The 21308-nt window shown below is 44.0% G+C and overlaps 1 protein-coding gene across 4 annotated transcripts in view; it reads right to left on the bottom strand.

Moving 5' to 3' along the window:
* Window positions 1–21308, bottom strand: part of CCDC149 (coiled-coil domain containing 149) — a 315035-nt gene that overhangs the window by 224630 nt on the left and 69097 nt on the right. For all 4 annotated transcript variants that reach the window (XM_069202164.1, XM_069202165.1, XM_069202167.1 and 1 more), the window contains exon 2: window positions 8244–8405. In XM_069202164.1, coding sequence (XP_069058265.1) covers window positions 8244–8405 — 162 coding nt within the window. The remainder of the gene's footprint in view (window positions 1–8243; window positions 8406–21308) is intronic.

The raw sequence follows: 21308 nt of genomic DNA, 5'->3' as shown, positions 1-21308 counted from the left end.
GTGGTTGCTCAGCAGTTAGAAAAGGGTGTGGTCCTCCCTCCTCCCAGGTGTATTTGATGTCTTCCTGGCTCTGATGTCATCAGCAAGAGCCAGGAAGTGTTTTTCAAACTGTTTTGCTGCACCTGCATGCAATTTGCGGCACAGTTGCAATTTGCGATACCCACTCGCAATTTGCGAGTTCGTTTTTAGCGAGGTCGCAAAAAGCGACCTCGCTAAAAGCGGACTCGCAATCTGCTGTGCGACTTCATTTGCGAGTCGCAAAATGAAGTTGATTTTTTTTTTGGATCCCATTTTGCGAGTCGGAAATTGCGAGTCGCAATGGCTCGCAATTTTTTGGCTTCCTACATCTGGCCCTAAATTCTTTTGTGAATTATGGAGGGACAAGAAGTGTGAAATAAGGAGTAGAATGGAATTAAGCATTCAGAGGAGGCCTTAAAATGGTTTCATGCAGTATTTGACACAGACGTTCATACATATCAACCTTATGGGAGATTATTTTCGGTGGGGTACAAACCTCTGCCTCTCTCTCATCGCTGCCTAGCCTGCCCGACAGAAGATGACAACACAGAGATCATCATGACATCACTTATGCTTAGCCAGGCTGGGCTACTTCGCATTGCTGTGCATTCAGCATGCAGCTCTCGAAACAATCCACTGATCTTTTGCTCTACCGTTTTAATCGCATAATGTGGGTGGTTATAAAATATTTTAGAGCCTTTATTTTTATAGTACACCCCCATGCCTCTCTGAAATACCTTTCACTCAGTAGTAAAAACCCAGGTCACTAGTGGAAACCCGTACCCTGCATTTAATGGGATAATATATATTAATCCGTATTTTTGGTCAGGCTTATATGGCATTCGCCTCTCAAACTGTTATTCATAACAATGATTAATAAAATAATGAATTTAACGGGAGAGGGAAGACGTGTCCAGTGGGTGTGAGTGTAGCAGTGCAACTGAGGGTGAAAAATTGGAGCGAGTCCTGAGGGTTTGATGAGAGGAGTACAGACACACTAAAAAAAAAGCGTCAGAAAAAGGGGCGAGCTGATTCAGAAAAATACATCGGACTCAACGAGAGAAGGCAGCAGATTCTCCATATATCATGCGCTGCTGTCCTTCGCTTTGCCTTACGTCATTCATCTGCGAATAACATCGGACTAGTAACATAAAATATCCTGACGTTACTCCCTCCAGTACGCACTTTGGCACAGATACAGAGAGAATGCCCTTTGTGATTGGCTAGTCGGAGCTCACTCTAGTCAAATCCCTCAGCGGGTGTTCCACCGTGAAGCAAAGCTCCTCAATTGCTCATGGCGACCTCTCAGTGAAAACTTCACTGCCACTCTCCCCACAGCCCCACCCGACCCTCCATCTCAAAGTCAATGCTCCATGGGCTGTCCCCTGGATGCAAAGGCCTCTCAGTGCATATTTCGGCCTTTACTGAGGTACCATCTATGTAGGACTGGTCATCCTGGATGGACCTTGGTCCTAGGCCCACAGTGGACACTGACCCCTTTTTGATGCCCCTAGACCACCACAGAAGACAAAGGAGCTGCACATTCGGCCCTCTAGTTTTTTATAAGGCCTTCAGTGCACATATCGGACCCAGTGTACATTCCATCCACAGGCATTCAGTAGTGTACAATTTAGATCAGCAAGGGTCCTGGGAAAACACAGATCCTCAGTCCCCATCCCAACACCCTGGACGGAGCAATCACGGCACTGATTCATCTGTACTCCAGCCCAGTATTGCTCTAACCCTCTCATAAACTCCCCCCAACCCCGCCATGAAACTCTCTGTGTACTTTCCAGCTCTTCTCGGTGTACACACATTTTTGTCCACAATCTCCACTGACACACAAAGCGGGGTTATCTCACAGTAAATAATTGAGCTTGAAAACCTAAAGTATAATAATTGGCACCGTGAAGTCTGAGCTCGGAATGCACACATCTGGCATCACTGCAGTGCGCACTACGTCTCGAAACTGACACCTACTGAACATATTGTTCCCAAAGCCTGGGGCTCTCCCCTCAGTGTAAACACCAACCCTCTGTACATATTTGGGGTACAAAAACTGGGCCCTCTCCTCAGTGTGCACACCAACCCTCTACGCATATTTCGGTTCCTGAGCCTGGGCCCAACACGGTGCATATTTCAGTACCAATGCCTGGACCCTCCTACCAAGGTACACACCATCCCTCTATGTATATTTCGGTCCCAAAGTCTGAGCTCTTAGTGCAGAATCAGCGCTTGGGTGAATACTCTTTCCCAGGTCAAATGGATACCCTGCTCCTCAATCAAACAACGTAATTCTAAACAAATAGATACTGAAGCACTTAAAAATGACACATTCTTCAAAAGAATCCACCAAAGTCACACAGCCAGAACCAGGACTGGTCGATGCTGGCTGCAGGACATTAGTCCTTTGTTTGAGCTGATTCCTGGTATGTCCTCAAGTTCAGATCAAAGTCTTAGTGTGAATCATCCCGTACTCAATTTGGGGCCAGCGCCGTTGCCATAGATACTTTGCAAATATGGTCTTCATTAATGTTTTATTGCTTTTGCCAATATGTATTATCTGGATTATATTCATACATCCTGTATTTGGGTAACTATTTATTTATGCTTAATTGATTTGAAACTGTATCTTTACTACTTTGTTAATAAACTTACATGGTTTGCAAAATTACTCTTCCCTGTTGTTCCTGTGGGGCAAATTCTGCTTTAATGTCATTGAGATATAGCTGAATTTTATGACTTTAGCCTCAGTTCAAGATAAAGGTCCATCCCAGATTCCCAGTTTGCACGGTGCAAACACAGTCATGATCTCTCCCACCATCCCAGGGGATGGAGTAATTTATGAGCCAGGTTCACAGAGGTGGGCACTGGGCTGCATTCAGGTGGCATGAGCACCACTCCACTGCTGGGCAGAGTAAGCAAAGTCGAATGTGCAGATAGCAGCAGGCATAGGGAAAAGAGGTGGGTTTGGGGTACAGTGAGGCATGCATATGTGCCACTGGGCATGACCTCTACCTACTAGCCATGCCCTACCTAACCCCATTAGCGAAGCACAGACGATTTTCACCAGAGACCAACCTCAGTGCGGGGGAGATCATGGGATGTACTTGTCACCCGATTCACTCCTTGATGAATCATATTTGCTGTACATTCTTTTGCAGCACTTGGTCAAAAATATTTAACTACTGAATGGAAAAAGGCGTGTATGTGTTTGCGACTTCACATGATGTTGCAATGATGCAACATGCATGTTTGGGATGAGGATAAGTGGGTTAGAGACAGGTAAGCTAAGTCAAAATCATGGTCAGGACTTTAGGATCATCATGTGGAACATTGGCAAAAGTCCCAGTTCCCAGAAATAAGTGCCAGAGGACACCACTAGTAGCCAGCCTCACAAATTAAGCACTGGATAAACTAATACAGCACGCAGTACAAGGAACTACAAGAGATGAGGTATGATAGAACATTTACTACTGAGGTGCCATGTCCTAAGAAAACTAAATGTTGACTTGACCAATCCTATAGATGAGGACAACAGTAACCGTCTCTTTCCAGCCACTGTTGTCTGGATGTCTTGAAGCCTGTGAATCAAGTGTGCTGATAATCCTTTACTCAGCAAAGCTGTCAATGCACAATTTCAGGAGTAAAGCACAAAATTGGTTCTTTCCTAAAAGTGTACATATTACTCTGTGATCCTCTTTACAGTTAATCAACATACAGATCCAGTACTGGTCTGTATCTTGGGAGGCTGTATATTGTAGGAGACCCTACAGCTCCAATAGCGTAGGGTGGCAGATTTATAACCTCATACTTTGACTTAATGATATGGATCTGTAAAGTGAGGATCAGCGACTGTACTAGACCACTACGGCTAAAGATCACAATAACTAAGCATAAATAAGTAGGAGGGGGAGAAGGACACAGAACTCTGTCAAGCTCTCACAAACTGTGCTATACAGTGATCTTTCTACTCCCTAAACTCCAGCCTTATCCCTCTACAAAGAAGTACAGGAAGGAGAATCTAACACTAGGTGGCAGGAAAGTGCACAGCATGTAAATCAATAACACACATGCGTCACATACAAAGGTTATATCCCATTCAAGGTCAGGGGCAGAGGCAGCGACCATAATCGTGAACACGATAGGTTTGAGATTGGTACAGATCAAACACGGACCATGAACATGAATGCGTTCAGTCATCTTAACCATCAAGGAGAGAAAGTTTTTTAGGAGAAATCAAAATACTATGTTTAGATATTTGCACTGAATCAGGTTACACAAACAAACATTTATGGTTAAAGGACACAAGATCTTCATGCAACGAGGTGGCATGTTTCATCACTGGGTCTGCTCCTCATCTGAGTGCGGAATTCTTTAATGTTTAGGTGGGCTCCTATATAGAAGCACTTTGTAGGATATACTTTCCTATTGCTAGAAGATGAAATGTCCCAGTGACTGATGTTTGAGAGAAGGGGGATGAGGCACTACAATGTATACATTCACAGACTTTCCAAAATCTGCCAGCTGCAACACTGCCATCATTACCTGCCGCCGCTCATCCACCCACGCTTGCTGGCTTATCGATCATCTACTGCAACTCTCACCCATCCCCGTTTGTCATACAAAGGCACAATGTTAAGCACTGCCAGCCTTTTTGGGATGGGCAAGTAAAAAAAGCAAGAAGTATAAAAAAAAGCTTGAGAGTTGAGGGTGCAGAGGATCTGATGCACCGAGAGCTGAGGCTTAGGGGAAAAGGGAAAGCAGGAAGAGAAGGTAAATGTGTCCAAGAACAAAAGTGTCTTTAGATGGCCCCTCACCTTTTCTACTTGATGAAAGCATGGTGCACAGGTCTTTACCCAGATGAGTTGAGTGTGTTGTCTGGGCTAGGTCAGTCTGAGGCACTAAGACAAGGGAATAACAGTGGATGAGGCAGGAGCCATGTAAGTTCATGATATAGAGCTAGGAGCAGCCTCTCTGACCTTTCCTCAGATGCCTCCGCTCTGTAGTCCACTACATTAATACTCCTTTTTCCTCCCATATGCATTGCTACATTTCAAGTAGAAGAAAAAAGCAAACAACCCCTGGGGCAGAGGGACTTAAAAAGTTAACCTCTTAAACATTTCCCTTCACCACAACACACAAGTCTGGAATACAATACCTAGATATCTAGCTCCAGAACCATTTTGGAGATGGTGGCCAGCAAGAATGTCACCAAAACGGGACACACATACAAATCTGCCCTCCTGCAAATTTGGAATATCTGTTCCGCAACCGGAAGTGTACCCACTCACTGAACATCCAGGTGGTATGTGACGCCCATTATGTCATCACTGACATGGTAGCCAAATTTCCAGGGAGTACACGACTCTTACATTTTCAGGCACAATGGGATACACCAACGCCTAGAACGTGGGGAGTTTGGAGACGGTTATCTATTAGGTATTGCTGCAGACACCCTGAAGCCATACACACAGGTCACTGTAGAAACCATCCATGCCCTGCTAACATTGTTAATTTTTGCCACACAGGTGACAGTGCATATGCGCTACAACCATGGATACTTACCCCGTACCTAACACCCAGCAATGAGAATGAGAGGCGATATAACAGTGCACATAGGAGGACCAGAAATTTCATAGAGAGGACCTTTGGACTGTTAAAGGCAAGATTCCGATGCCTCCACAGAAGTGGAAGTGTGCTCCTGTATGCCCCAATAACAGCTTTCAAGATAGTAGGCGCATGCCCTATCCTGCACAACATTGCCACCAGATGTGGGCTACATCTCACCCCTGAAGACCCTGATTCGGAGGATGACGAGCAAGAGCTACCACATCGCCAGCCTGGGGATAGAAGCATTGCAAATTAGGGCAGACAGAGACGGGACCACAATGTCACCAAAACCAGGTAAGTTGTAAACCTCTGATTCCCAGGATAGTGCAAAAGCATCTCAAGAGCCCAAGTAACAGAACTTGCAGTCCATCTCAAATAAAATTCAGCCACAACGTATTTCCCTGGTGCATCATATTTGAATCTCCCAGAACATAGGGAAGCTCAAATAAACATATATGACATAAGGAAATGAATGTAATAGAAACTGAGAACTATATGAAGGTTAAGCCACAAATGGAAAGAGTCAGGTTGGGTGTCCTGATTACTTTGTTATTATCCTTGCAGAGCAAATGATGAATACAATCCATGTTGGATATGAACAGATTAGAGATACAGAAAAGATTCAGTTAGACAGTACTTGAATAATGCTTGTTCAACTAGTCTGCTGTCCTAGCTATAGAAGAGAAAACTGCAGGGCAATAAAGAACTAATCCTGCTGAAACCTTGACAGGGCCTTCAACTTAAAGTAGATGCTAAATGTCAGCACTGGTCATAGATGTTCAGTCCTGGCTCCAAGTAAGACGCTGCTATGAAAAGCGTAAAGAATTACCTTGAAAATGGAGTTGGCATATCTTGCACAGAGCTAGTAGCTCAAGGTATGGACCAAAAATGTGATAGCAGCACATGGCGTGGAGTTACTCAGGACAGTGACATTTAAATGTGCTTCACTTTTTGGTAAACTGACATTTGATGGCCCGCCCAGACTGTTCTGGCTCACTCCACATGATAGAAAACAGCAAAGCCAACTGAGACCACATACCTAATGACATGACCAAAAAGCCCCAGACCACGAAACTGCCATTCACTCTACAACTTTATTACTAAAAAGAACTCTGCTATTTCAGTTTCAATGTGATACATTCGTAACCCTGGATGCCCTGACCTAGAAAGAGCCAAAAAAAAATACAGAATGCAATAACTTGCATGTTCCTCATAAACCAACTCTGAATTCGTAAAAGACTTTGCAATTAAGAAGCCTAGTGTCAATGACAAAGTCTCAAAAACCTAGGAATCATACGAACACAGCAACAACATCGAATATGCTGAAAGAAATATGCCCTGGGGGGGAGGGCCTACAGAATAAACGTTTTGCTTGCTTATAAGGAAATTGTGGTATGGATGTAGCACGACTCTCGAGCCCCAGAAGCCTTCAGGGAACAGAATGTAGAGTGTGAGAGCGAAACATGCAGTAAATCTTTTAGAAAAGTAGTGGCCAGGATTTGAAATCTCACCTTTCGTCACACTTCAGTCGGAGTAGAACTTCACTACATATTTAATAGAGAATTTTAAAAAAATTATAATTGCTCTCCATTGTTCTCATCTATACACTGAACATTATTTTTAACATATTTTTCCGAAGCATCAAACGCCTGGCGTCGGAAGTGCGCTCAATTGATGAAGGGTGAAGTTACATGCACCCTAATCCAAAGGGGTCGGCCGTGCCCTAAATGGCATAATAAACGAAAGTTTTAAAACTGGAAAGGTTTTCAGAAATGGTGGGTCACATCTATTTTTCTAAATAGTTTTATTCAAGACGCTGCATTATCAATGTATAAAACTACATGCAGTTATATTCCTTAACAGAGACTTCACATGCCTAAATCTAAACAAGTGTATTGCCCTTAGTTCCAAAAGCTTGTTTTAAAAAGTGCTTTAGCTAGCCGTGCAAAAATAACACAAACAAGGTTAAAACATCTATTTCGTGATGCCTAGCAGACCAGGCCCCTCTGCAGGCGAGAAAATGGGGGAAATATTGGGCCTTTCAGCATTAGCAGCACACTCCGCGTTGAGTTTATCGCCTGTTGCAGCAGCAAACCTTCCCTCTGCTAAAGCAGTTTTGATGATTTTTTAACTTATGGCCATGGTACGGTAAAGTACAAAGAGGCGATTTCAATACTAATTTTGTATGTTTTCCAGCGCTCTTCTAATGTCCCTAGCTGTGGCTGGGGTGAAAAGGCATGCCTTGGTGTTGCACAAAGAGACATTTGAATAGGAAGCAAGATGAGCTCAATTTGAAGACATTTTACCGAGTACAGATGACGCGCGCAGAGAATTAAAAAAGCACACACATAGCAGAAACTTGATTTTACAGCCAGAAAACCTCACTCCTTTGAATATATCAAGAGCCTCTTTTCCACTTTAGATATTGGCATTGAATAGCTGGCATCAAATGTGTAGTTATCAAATAGTGCGAACTGTTTATCCCAAACGTGATAATTAAGTGGAGGTGTGACTTAAAAAGGGAGGGCCTTACTACACCGGAGGAGAACATCACACAACAGGCTATTCACGGCACCCTAACAGTCTCCCAGCGGGAGGCACAGCAGACTTACAATCAGCTCTCTGTATTTCTTCTTCAAAGATTGATGTCGCTCCCGAAGCTGGTTGGCCATCAGTTTGTACTGGTCCTTTTCCTGCTGGCAGGTGTCCAGTTCTTTAGACAGGATCAGCAGGGCTTCCTTTTTGCTTTCCAGCTTCCTTTTGCACACCAGATACTGGAAAAACAGACAAAACAATAACCATGCGGACTGCTGAAAACTTACAACTGCAAGTGTTCTCACGGGTATGCGGGAATGTTAACAACAGTGGGACTGCACGCTGAGTCACTTCCACCCCAACACCCAAATCATGTGACCTGAACCGGTGTACCCCCGAGTTGTGACGAGGGTTCAGAAATAATGACTACTCTCACAGACTGTAAACAATGCAGAACGAACAGTCAACGTAGGAGGTTGAAAAGGCTTCATTTGAGAAGGCAGCATCTGTCCTGCAGAGTAGTAAATCAAACCACTCACAGGGCGTCTAGGGATTACTGCCTGGGGACATTGTCCAATGGAGCTGTGAGTAAGCTGTTGTAGGAAAACAAAGAGTGAGTAATTTGCGCTCCATAAATTATCTCGTTTTCAACACTACAAATTTACTGCAATGCACTTGTATGGCCGATGATTTTGTCCGACGGAAAGAAAACGAGCATTTGCAATGCAATGGGTCTCGCATTTTCTCCAGTTAGAGCTATTGGGGTTGTAAAGTTCTAACTGGACTTTTTTTGCCATATAAACTGAAAATGAAAAGTAAAAGTAAAGGTAAGCGAGCCAATTCAAAGCACCACGGCCCATGAGCATGAGTTTGCTCACAGACAAACATGTCGGCAATTGTGTAATTATCCATGTAATAGGGAAGTCTGCAAGGCGGTAACAAACATCCCCAAGGCGGGACAAACGTAAAGCATTTAGCAATGATAATAAAGGATTTTTGAAAGACAAGCACATGAGCGAGTGAAAGTGATAGGAGTGCGGTGGGCGTGGTTAAAAGCCCAAAATACTTCCAACAGATCAAAGCACTTGTGTGCTTGAACTAAAAAGGATTGTGTCAATTGTATAGGAAAATACCTTTTCTGTAAAAATATAGGTTTGTTAGGCCAATTATATACCAATGCATACATTATGCAATATATAAGGGCAAGTTTCAAGATGGCTGCTTTACGTGGGCTGGCAAGGTTGGGATGTACAGCTGGTTGTTCATTGTGGTAATTTGTCCTAGTATGCAAATTAATGCCATGTTCCGTACATATATCTGTTGACATGCACAATGGGGGGTTGGGGGGAGCAAGGGCTTGCCCAGTCTCCCTCCGGGCTAATTGGGCATCAGTGGGAGAATCCACCACGGGGTCAGCAGGGGACTGGTTTAGGTTACCGGAAGGGCGGGTGTAAAGGTGGGGTTTATATATTAGGGGCAGGGTTTGGGTGGCCTCTTTGGCCGTTTTGTCACACCCAGTAGGTGTCTCGTTGATTTGGGATGGCAGGCCTTAGAACTGTAAGTTTAGTGGGGTTAGTAGTTGTTTGTTCAGTGGTGTTGTTGGAATTATGGATAAGCCTAATAAGGTAGTGCAGGCTTTAAAAGAGTTCCAAGAGGAAGGGATGGAGGCTTTGTTACAGGAGGGGGTATTGGAGCAGGAGTGGGTGGGATTACGCAGGCCGAAAAGAGTGTCTTCTGAAGACGTGGCGGCAGCCGTAATAGCGTGCCAACCCTCCCAAAGAAATTTCGCCCAAAAAGTGTTTCTGGGTGTAAAATGAGAATATCGCCAAAAAGTGATACCATTTCTGTGTCGGAGAGTTTAATGGCCATACCAGCGAATAGTCTGCAGACTGCGAGGAATGGTGCGAAGTTTGCGAGGTGCTCGGGGGCTTCTCTTCGCCAGCGCGTGGCGTCTCGAGGCAGGCAAACTGGATTGCAGAGTGCGGTAGCAGAGGAGGGCCGCTTCGGGGTGTGGGCAGGTAGCACGCATGCGCGTTCTCATACGCGCGTGTCGAAGAGAGTTAGAAAACAAGCTCTTCTCCCCTCAGTAACAAGCGGCAAGTGAGGGAAGAGAGCTTTAGAGGAAAGACAGTTAGGAGGTGATGACAAGATGGCGGCGCCCACTGCTGGAAATCATGACTCCGTGATTACTATATCAGATGAGGAAGATGATGGGCAGGAAGAGCAGATAAGTTTGAATTTTAGCGTTGGCCGGTCAGATAGGCCTTTATCCACGCAGGATGGTAGGTTGATACAGTTTGTTCGGAGGTTGGTGAGTCCCATGCTCCATAAGGTGCAAGAATGGGAGGTTCAGAATCAGACTATTTTTAAGGCGGGGGAACAGGCTGAGTTTATGGACAGCAGTTGAGTAGTAATGAGGGGTACTATTTGTGGTGAGGCAAGTGGTAATGGTAAGGCAGGTATGGCACAAGTTAGATTGGATTTTTGGCAGCCAGGGTCAGGAGCGTCGCAGTCTGGGTGTGACAGCACTCATGCTCTGGGCGGGCGTGAGGAGCAGTTTTCGACAAAGTGGCTTGGTCGGCCAGCATGTAGTAAAAGGTTGCCGGTGGGGATCGGGGCACCCTCAGGACATCGGCTGGAAGAGAGGATGAGACCCGGAGCGGCTCGCCCGACACCGGGGGATGCATCTGGTCCTGGTTTTGGCATCCAAGAAGTCTATCCAGTGGTGGAAGGACTGCCGTCCACTAGCCAGGGCACTAGTTTTGTTGAGCTGGAAAAAGATACTGAGGAGGAAGTTTTAGACTACGAGGATAAGGAAGAGGCGGAGGAGGTTGAAAGGAGACATCGGAGGTCAGTGCAGAAGGGATGCAAGCTGGATGTCTTACATGAAACAACCAATAAGGCGGCCTGGAGCGATTGTCGGGTTGGAGGAGATCGTCAGATGTTTACTGCTGGAAACTTACCTAGATGTGAGAAATATAGAACACAGTCAGAGAGGGGCGGTTTGTTAAATGTTTGGTTTGACGGTGTGTAGAAAAATTTGGGTAAGGATATGGAAATTTAAACACTGGTATTTGGTAAGAGTGAGGGCTTCATAGAAGTTTCAACTCAGGTGGGTAGTGGTTCAGAGGAGACTTCAGGTAAGTCGGAATTGAGTCAGGTAGGTAATGGTCAGGTCTCTGATAACGTTGCTGAAAGTGAAGTGTCTGGGGGCATTATAAAAAACAAAAAAAATGCCATACATGGGAGTGTCAATGCCTTTGGGGGCGCATCTCACTCAGAATTTGAATGACAAAATATGGAAAGGTGAATTTATTGACATTTTCAAGCTCCTTCATAGGGAAGTTCAGGCCAAAGAGGGTTCCAAGGAAGAGGAATGGGAACTGGCACGTAGCCCTAGAGTACCTACTACTATTGAGAATTGGACTTCAGCTTTTTTGCTATACACCAGTGTGCATTGCGAGCGTTATCCAGAAAGGTGTGTAGCGTTATTTAAGTACATGGATATCGTACAAAGGGCTCAAATGGACTATGGTGGTTTTGGTTGGTTCAGATAGGATGAGGAGTTTAGGGCTAGGAAGGCCATTTATCCGAATAAGGTTTGGGGATAAATTGATAATGAATTGTGGATGCAGTGGCTTAAAACTGGAAGAAATGGTCCAACAACACACACAGCGAGTGGATTACTCTTACAATATAAGCCCTTTCAGGGGCATCCCACCCAATATGGGGTAAGATATGCGACAAGAGGGCAGCAAATTTCGTCATGACTGCTCCAGTTGTGGAGGTAGACATCTTGCGTTCCAGTGCTTCGGAGGGTTGCACTGGGGATGGCAGGGTGCACATGGTAGAGGAGGTGAGAGGGGCAGGGGACATGTGCAACAAGTGGCAGGTAAGGGGCCCTACACCTATTAAATTAGACATTTTTAGATATTGGTTGCAATTTTACCCCCAAGTGACTGAAGCCAAAAATGTGTTGTGGCGTTTCACGGAAGGTTTTAAATTGTGTTATCAAGGTCCCAGGGTACGAAGATGGGCTAATAATTTGAAGTCTGCAAGGGAGTTTCCTGAGATAGTGGGGGCTAAGTTACGGAAGGAATTAGAATTGGGCAGAATTGTGGGCCCCTTCCATTGTTGGCCATTGCCTAATTTGACTATTTCTCCTTTGGGAGTTGTGCCTAAGAATCAGCAAGGTGAGTTTCGGTTGATTCATCACTTGTCATGGCCGGTGGGGGCTTCCATTAATGATTTCATTGCTGAGGAGGACTCTGTTGTGCATTGTGCTTCAGTTGATGAAGCGATCTCCCAGGTAAAAAGATGCGGTAAGGGTGCTGAAATGGCAAAATCCAACAGTCAGTCGGCTTTTAGACTCCTTCCAGCGCACCTGGAAGATTTCTCGTTTTCAGTGGCAGGGATTCCGTGGGCTGGCACCGGGAGCAGATGCACAGAAGACAGCGGTCCCTGGGGAGTTGTGGGAGATAGGAGAGTGAGGATGTTGGAACTGTTCCACAGTCTATAGCTAAATCTACAAAAAGGAGCTATGACCAGGCTTGGTCAGAATTTCTAAATTCAGGTGCTGTTAGAAGGGAGGGCGGGGCGGCTGTGTGTAGAGAACGACGGGAAGATGTGGTGCAGTTTATTATGCAACAGATTGAAATGGGTTTGTCTGCAGTTACTATATCGGGTAAGGTGTCTGATATTTCCTTTTATAGTATTTATTTTGGGGAATATGATCCGGTAGAGGGAGAAATTTGTAGGAGGACACTCGATGGGTGGGCTAGGACAGGGGGCGCAAAAGGTGATCGTAGGCTCCCCATAACTTCCCAGCTGTTGAAGACCTTATTCGTAGTTCTAAAGGATGTTTGTTTTTCTGCATGGGAAGTTCTTTTGATGTCCCTTTGTATGTCATGGCTTTTTCATGGAGCCTTCAGAGTTTCCGAGTTGTTAGGAGTAAAAGGTAAGGAAGGCATATTGTGTATGGATGTACAGGTAAGAGACGGGATATTTATTTATGGCTACGGTCATCTAAGATTGGGAAGGGGTCAAGAGGTGGTATTGAAAAGCAAGGGGTCTCGGGTATGTCCGGTTCAATGATGGGTTTCCTTTGCCAGGATCTTGCCGGCAGACTCCAGGTTTCTATATGTTCATCAAGATGGTTCTATTTTGAAGTCTCATCAGTTGCTTTCAGTTTTAAAGATGCTACAGAAGCTAAATTGCTGGGGAAGTCAGACAAGGTGGTTATGGATTTGGGGCAGTGGAGGTCTCAATGTTATGTTAGAATAAATCAAGAGGGAGCAAGCTGACTTGATTATTCTTAGGGTTTTGAATATTATGGATCATTTTTTCTGTTTTTCTGCCTCCCATACTCCCTCCCCACCTGCTAACATCCACCCCCCCCTTCTTCAGAGCTTGTTCAGTTTGGATAGTGGGGCACTCATTTGTGCGTTGGGCCGAGAAGCAGGCTTCTTCACGACATTTTGGGAGACACTTGGGTCTGGATGGGGCTAGGATTAAGATTAGTTGGGTGGGTAAAAGAGGTATGAGGTGGGGTGAACTGTTACATGTTCTGTCAAAAAGATTGGCGCGAGGTGTTTGTCCCGATTTATTGGTAGTTCATTTGGGTGAGAACGATTTAGTGGCATTATCAGGTATTGGTCTTTTGAAAGCTATGAAGATGGATCTAGTGAGGATAAAGCAAAAATGGGCAGGGACACACATCGTGTGGACCAGTTTGGTACCAAGGCGTGTGTCAGAGGAGCAAATGCATTTAAAGGTATTGAGAAACAACATAAACAAAAGTTAATAGGGAGATGAGAATTTTTTGTCATCACAGGGGTTTTAAGTTTTGCAGCATGAGGAGATTGTTTTTACGGATGTTGAGCTTTTTAGGCAGGATGGGGTGCATTTGTCTTTTTTGGGTAATGAACATTATTTATTGGATCTTAGGATCATGATTGCAGACCTGTTAGGTGAGAAATTATGGGATTGTTAAAAGTTTACATAGTTGTTTTTCAGGTGGGGCAGGAAAACACCTGGCGGGTTTTCCTGTGTGGTGGGTTTTTTCACAGACAGGCTTTGGGGGGGAAGGAGATAGATGCAAAAAGATGAGAGGTCATGGAGTTTTCACAAGGAACAAAAGGGAGGAAAGGCAAGGGTAACTACAGAAGGTGGACAGCAGGACAGATGGGTAATGGATTGGTCGGGTTAAGGTGGGGATAGGAAAGGGGTATTGATGAGGGGTAGGTTTTTAGAGGGTGGGGGCAGGGTCTAGGAAGACATATGTATTAGTGAGGACTTCTAGCTTTGTAAGGCTTGAATGGCAAGGTTAATGTTTTTATGCCAGACCTGTGCTATTAAAGCGGCCTTTTACCCCTTAAATTGTGAATCTTGGTTTGTACGCTGTTTCGCCGGATGGCAGCTTGGGGGGAGTGAGGGCTTGCTCGGTCTCCCCCGGGCTAATTGGGTGTCGGTGGGAGAATACACCACAGGGTTTAGCAGGGGATTGGTTTAGTTTACCGGAAGGGCGGGTGTAAGGGTGGGGTTTACATATTAGGGGCAGGGTGTGGGCAGCCTCTTTCGCCGTTTTGTCACACCCAGTAGGAGTCTCGTTAATTTGGGCCCACCCACCCTCCCAAAAAACAACAAATTCTTTAGTTAAGTTTCAAGGGCTTTTTGATCCTTAGGTTGAATATTAATTTAGTTAAGGGTTGTTAATTTCATTAGTTTAGGTGATTGACTTATCATTTTTTTTAAAGTTTATGGGCCTTTAGATTGTAAGTTCGGGGAGGGTTGCATATTAAATGTTTTAATAGTTTATTAGTGAGGACTTTTAGTTTTGTAAGGCTTGAATGCCAAAGTTAATGTTTTTATACCAGACCTGTTCTATTAAAGCAGCCTTTTATCCCTTAAATTGTTAGTTGTGGTTTGTACGCCATTTCGCCCGATCATATTTTTGTAAGTGATTACAAAATAGAATTATGAGGAAGACAAGTCACGTACTCACATGTATTTTGTAAAAACAACACATACTGTCCCTGTATTGTCTAGTACATTTAGTCATATATTGTAAGTTTCAAGATGGCCGCTGTCTAAGGATTTATGAGCGATATCATTTGGAGTACTTTATTTTTGTGGTGCATTTCATTAAGTTTGTATATTAATTGTAAAACAAACACAGCACTCAACGTTGTGACAAAGACCAATATAAGGCCTAAATGCTTTGATCTGTGTCAGCCGAAATAAAGAATATCTGCACCCTTCATAATCATGCCTGGTGTCGTACCGTTTGTATCTGTGAAGGGTGTGGATTTATTTGCTAGCGTGTTGGCGGACACGCTTAGACAGGCAATCCCATACAAATGGCAGATTTGAGTGCTACATTGAATCTGAACAACAGTAGAACGTGAATCAACAAATTACGTAGCACGGGCACCGTTACTATGGAAGAATAAAATTATTAAACACACCAAGGATGGAGTCTTACACTACTGAAAAATGTAAATAAGCATAAATAAGCATACATACATCGAGCATGAACTCATTACTGAAGTACATACATGTGCAACCCACAAACTAACATGTACGCGTTCATTACTAAAGAATGCAAAAACACCAACCATGGACTAACTGCAGAAGAGAGTAAATAGGCAGCATACAAATACCAACGCAAGCCTTCATTACTGAAGAATGTAAATACACATACACGCTCGAGTACGACTCACTATGTAAATACACATAGACACACCGAGCATGGACTCCTTCACAGAGAACGTAAATATGCATGCACACACCAAGCAAGAATCCAGTCACTAGTAAAACATGTAAAATCACAAACAGAGCAGGGAATCAAAACTGAAGAGCATAAATAAACTTGCAAGTATTTGCAATGCAATGGGTCTTGTGTTTGCTCAAGTTAGAGCTATTAGAGTTGTAAAATCCTAACCAGACTTTTCTTGCCACATAAACTGGAAATTTCAAAGTAAAATAGTTTCACATAAGCGAGCCGACGACTGCAATGAGCACAAAGCAGACACACTAAAGGAAACAGAAGTTTGTTCACCGTGAAACATATCGGCAAAAGTGCAATTATCCATGTTACTGACAAAAGTGCAATTATCCATGTAACAGGGTCGATGTCATGCAAAGCGCTCAACTACCGCCCAGCGAGATCGCGCTGCCTACGAAATAAAGAGAAAAAGTAGTCCAGAAACCATACGGAAAACATGCAGCCTCATATGTTTTCAGTAGTTGGCCGGTGCGTTTGAGGAGGGCTAAACATCAGAAAAGGCATGACGTATGCATGCCTTTCACTAATGAAATCAAGCGAAATTTAAAAGCAAGCCCACTAACCAACCAAACTGATGGGCGTGACATGGGCGTGGTTACAAGCCCATAGAGAGATTACAACAGGGACAGAGTGCTTTGCGCGCTTGACCCTAACAAAAATGGACTCTGGGAGAGACCACGCCACAGAACCATGCATAAGTAAGTAGCCATAGCCTAAAGAATGCTAGTCTCATCTCAAATTGAGATGCACAGAAAATGTAGAAACCTACATCTTATGGAGACTTATTAACATTGACTTTGTTCAATTGCTGATTGATCTCAGTTCAATTTCTGTAATAGAGGCTTGCTCCAGCAGGAGTACTGTTGGGAAAGTGCCCCTTTTTGAGGGTGACCTCTACTTTTTGGCCTTTTGATGAAACCCACTTATGTTGGCTATAGCATTCTGTGCACTTTGCCCCTGCTAACTATCGTAATGCAGATACCTTTGGAATTCTTCTTTTATAAGTATAGATGTATTAGTCAATGAGAACATGGAAGAAACATGGAGCTCCCTCACCAGCCTCAGAGTAACTGCCAGTCCAGAACCCTCCGAGCTGGTAGCACATTCCAGGTTACAATTCTCTGAATGCACCAGATACCGAGAATTCTACATATAAATAAGTACAACACAAACCAGAAGTAAAGGGCTTATGTTCCTCCTTTCAACATGATGAAATTGGTATACAACTAATTGGCCAATTTAACTTACCTACAAGTAGGGTTCCCAGTTTTATGGTATTATTTTTAACATGTCCGTCTGTGTTTATCAATATTTATTTTGTGAAAAAATGAAATGGCTAAAATGATATATTTCCACATTTATTTAACTGATAAACATGCACTGATACCTTGATGCCCATCACGTTTACCAAATCAAGAAGCCGACAGGTAAATTACGCAGGGGCTGCCACTGGGCCTGATAAGCTGGTGAACTAGGTTCACATAAGCAATAATTAGTGATTATGGACTTCATATAACTGCAGTCAAATGCTAATTAAAATATTAATAGGAAATACCATAAAGGAGGGTTGTGGACTTTCAGGGACGGAAAAAAACATACAAAAAATAAATAGAGGAAAATGCAAAGAGACGAACACAGAGGGAAGCAATGCACATGAGAGAGAAAGATATGAAAGGATAAGTAAGGATGAGAGAAAGAAAATTAGTAGATAGAAAAGAAAAAAGAACTTGAGGAGAAATAAAGTATGACAGGAAGAAGGAAATGTGAAAAGGCATAAAAAGGGTGAAAGAACTACTGAATTGAAGTGTGAAATGATTGATAGAAAAATAGAAGGTTGCATGGAAAAGTGAAATGGTTGATGGATGGGAAGATGGAATAATGGACAGATGGTGGAGAGTAGATGGAGGTTAAAAGACAGGACGATAGAAGAAAATACTGAAAGTGGATGGGTGAAAAGATGGATGGATTATGCAGAGTGGGTAGTAAGAAAGGTGAAGGGGTGGACAGATGAAGTGGATAGATAGCTGGGCGAAGGGTGAAAGGAACTCTTCTAGGGAGGAATACATTTGCTCGCTTTGCATGCTCAGACTGATTAGAGGTAGGTTTTAAAGGGAGGGGGACTATTTTAATTTTCTGGCTACTCTCTTCAGCTAAATATAGCATTATTTGCACATATATGTTAATATATGCCCATTTTCAAGGAAATCTCATCCTATTATTTAACTCCTCATACCAGGTATCTGCTCAGCTGTTGATCTGGAATTCGTGAAGGAAAGCAGGGAGAATCACTCACAAGAAGCACACATTTCTGTATTTTTCCACTTTTACAAATAAACACAGTAAGGTCAAACATTGTTTTCTCTTATCTGTAAAAAACAGTAAAAACTGAAAACTGGGAGCCTTCACTATGGCGTTATCACTACCCTCAGGTTTTATATCATCATTGAACTGGGGATATTGTTCTCCTCTACTTGGAGTTATTTGGTATGCACCTGGCTTATTTTCACCGGGTGTGAGTGGTGTGTTGTTTCTTATTGAGTTCTTTGTTTGTTATTATGTCTTAACATTGGTAAATCACAACAAACATAGACCACACCAAACATGGTTTAGTACATCTATGAGGCCTATACATGTCTCTGCATGATTCTCAATGACCATTCACGGATGCCAATTTCATGTCTTAGAACATCCGAGGCCTTAATAACCCTCACAAAGGAAAACAAGTTGTGAATACCTGCAACTTCATAACGTACACTTTGCTTTCTTGCAGGAAACCCTCTTGGCACCTGGGCCATCTCACGGGTTTGCCACGGCCTGGGGTACACACCGTTTCTTTGCTAATTGCAGTACTTATTCATGATGGGTGTGCATCTTGGTGCACAAAACTATACTATTTCAGCCCTACGCTACCGACACTGACAAGGGGGAAGGTATGTATTAGTAGCAGCCAATTAGCAGGCCAGTGTGTGTTTTTGGCTAACTTTACACCCCAAACACTGATAATCCGGACTTCTTTCAAGTGTTACAGAGCCGGATCAACCACACAGAAGCAGAGCATATAATACTTGGAAGGGAGTTCAACATGCTTCTCGACCCCTTATTAGACACCATGGACTGGAATGCTCCAGGAAGCCACGCTCACTCCGCGTACTCCGCACCCTGTGCGACACATATCTCCTCAAAGGCCCCTGGTGCTTGCGGCACGCCAACGCACTGGTCTACACCTTCCATTCAGAGCCCCACAACACATGGTCTTGCACTGAATACTGGTTGATATCAACCACAGCTACACCATGGATTCATGATGTCATGCACCTCCCACTGACACTCTCCTACCACGCCTCTGTGGTAATGGCCCTGTGCATCCCAGGGAGATTTGAACGTCAATGGCAGTTTCCAGATATGGCACTCCATGACAAATTATTTCGTACAGAACCCTGTGCTGCTATTCTTGAATATTTTACACTCAATAAAGATTCTGTACGAACCCAGGCTATGCTCTGGGACGCCTTTAAAGCATACACCAGGGAAGTATGTATGGCCAAACACTCCGGAGTCCTGCGATACTTGCTGTGGAGCCTGTCCTGCGTGGAGAAGGCATTAGCGGATCTAGACCATGCGGAGGCCCACCATCCCACTGAAGTGGACTTCCATCCCCGGCCACTCTCTTGGCAGAATTCAGTGAGTTTGCAGAACGTGAAGCCCACTATCTCGGGAAATATGCTAGAGCGTGTCGATACATTGAAGGGGAAAGATCAGGATGATCACTATTTAGACTATTACCACCACCCAAGGGGGCATCCTATATTGCAGAATTACACTGCTCAGATGGCACTTGCGTCACGGACACAGTAGGCATACAGACCGAACTACTATTCCCACCTCTGTTCCACACAAGTGAACAATGATCCCTTAGGGCAACCTATCACGATGAAGTGGGCATGATCTGCCTCACTACTGCACAACAACAATTTCTCAGTGAACCCATCTGTACAGAGGAAGTCACTGCGGCTACATATTCTTTGGATGGCTCTTAAGCCGCTGACCTAGACAGCTTCACAGGCTTCTATAAGGCCTGTAAGCAAGTACTAACACCACACCTCCTTGCCATGTACTCAAAGGCCGTTGAGACTGGTGAGCATCACCTATTTTACATGAATTACAGGGGTGTGGAATTTATTAAAATATCTACTTGTCCACGGGACAGGTTGCTTCTCAAATCTACTTGTCCTGTAAAAAGATCTACTTGTCCCTTTGGTGCCATGTAGTGTGGCGCCAAATTATAGCAGCAATCTCATTATGTAAGAGCTCTGATAATAGCCTCTCTGATTATACCAGGGCTACTACCATAGTAGGGCTTGAATACTTGCAGTTTCAATCCCTACTGTAGCAATTTCCTTATTTTTCCACCTTTCTGCAGATCTGCATACTGGGGCTGGAGGAAGCAGTAAGCAATAGTTCCAGGGCTGGAATGCCTTTGAGTCTGCAAACCTACTAACCTGCATGTTTTAACAATTTTCACCAGCTTCTCTCTAATATTTTCCCATAATAAGAAAGGTTGGACATTTACTCCTGACAATGGCAGAATTAGAACTTCTTCCAGGGTTGGGAAGAAAGTGGAAGGAGGGAAAATGAACTTGCAAATGCTCAATAGATTTTCACATGAGCAAATCTACACATGCGTATTTACCCATGCTAAAATACAGTTCACAAATATTTTATAGGGGTACGACATATACCATGGGTGCACTTTTGTGACTTTCTTTAAGAGTTTGGGGCCACATGTAGGTAGGTTCAGATTTGTGACCCGCAAATTGCGAGTCGCAAATCCGAATGTAGGATGGTGTCCCTGACACCATCTGTGATTCGCAAGGGCTCCGCAAATGCTCACCTCATGAATAATCATGAGGTGGGTCGCAATTTGCGACCCCGTTGCGAATGGCGGCCTCACAGGGATGGTGGCCTGCTGGAGACAGCAGACCACCATGTCTGTGACTGCTTTTCAATAAAGCATTTTTTTTTTTTTTTTGTAATGCAGACCGTTTTCCTTAAAGGAAAACGAGATGCATTACAAAAACGAAAAATGAAACGTTTTCGTTTCATTTTTTCAGAGCAGAGCACTGCCTGCTCTGAAAAAATGTTTACAGTGACATTCACAATGGGGAAGGGGTCCCAAGGGGACCCCTTCCCTTTTGTGAAAGTGTTAGCACCCATTTGAAATGGGTGCAAACTGCGATTGGTTTGCGCCCGCATTCGCAAAACAATCCTACATTGCACTGCGAGTCGCAATTAGGAAGGGAACACCCCTTCCTAATTGCGAGTCGCAAACCCGTTTTGCGATTCGGTAACAAGGTTA

Source organism: Pleurodeles waltl, chromosome 1_2 (genome assembly GCF_031143425.1).
Source record: "Pleurodeles waltl isolate 20211129_DDA chromosome 1_2, aPleWal1.hap1.20221129, whole genome shotgun sequence".
In the NCBI taxonomy this organism is placed as follows: Eukaryota; Metazoa; Chordata; class Amphibia; order Caudata; family Salamandridae; genus Pleurodeles; species Pleurodeles waltl.
The sequence above is the reverse complement of the archived record's forward strand: the minus strand, read 5'-3'. Positions and strand labels throughout refer to the sequence as shown.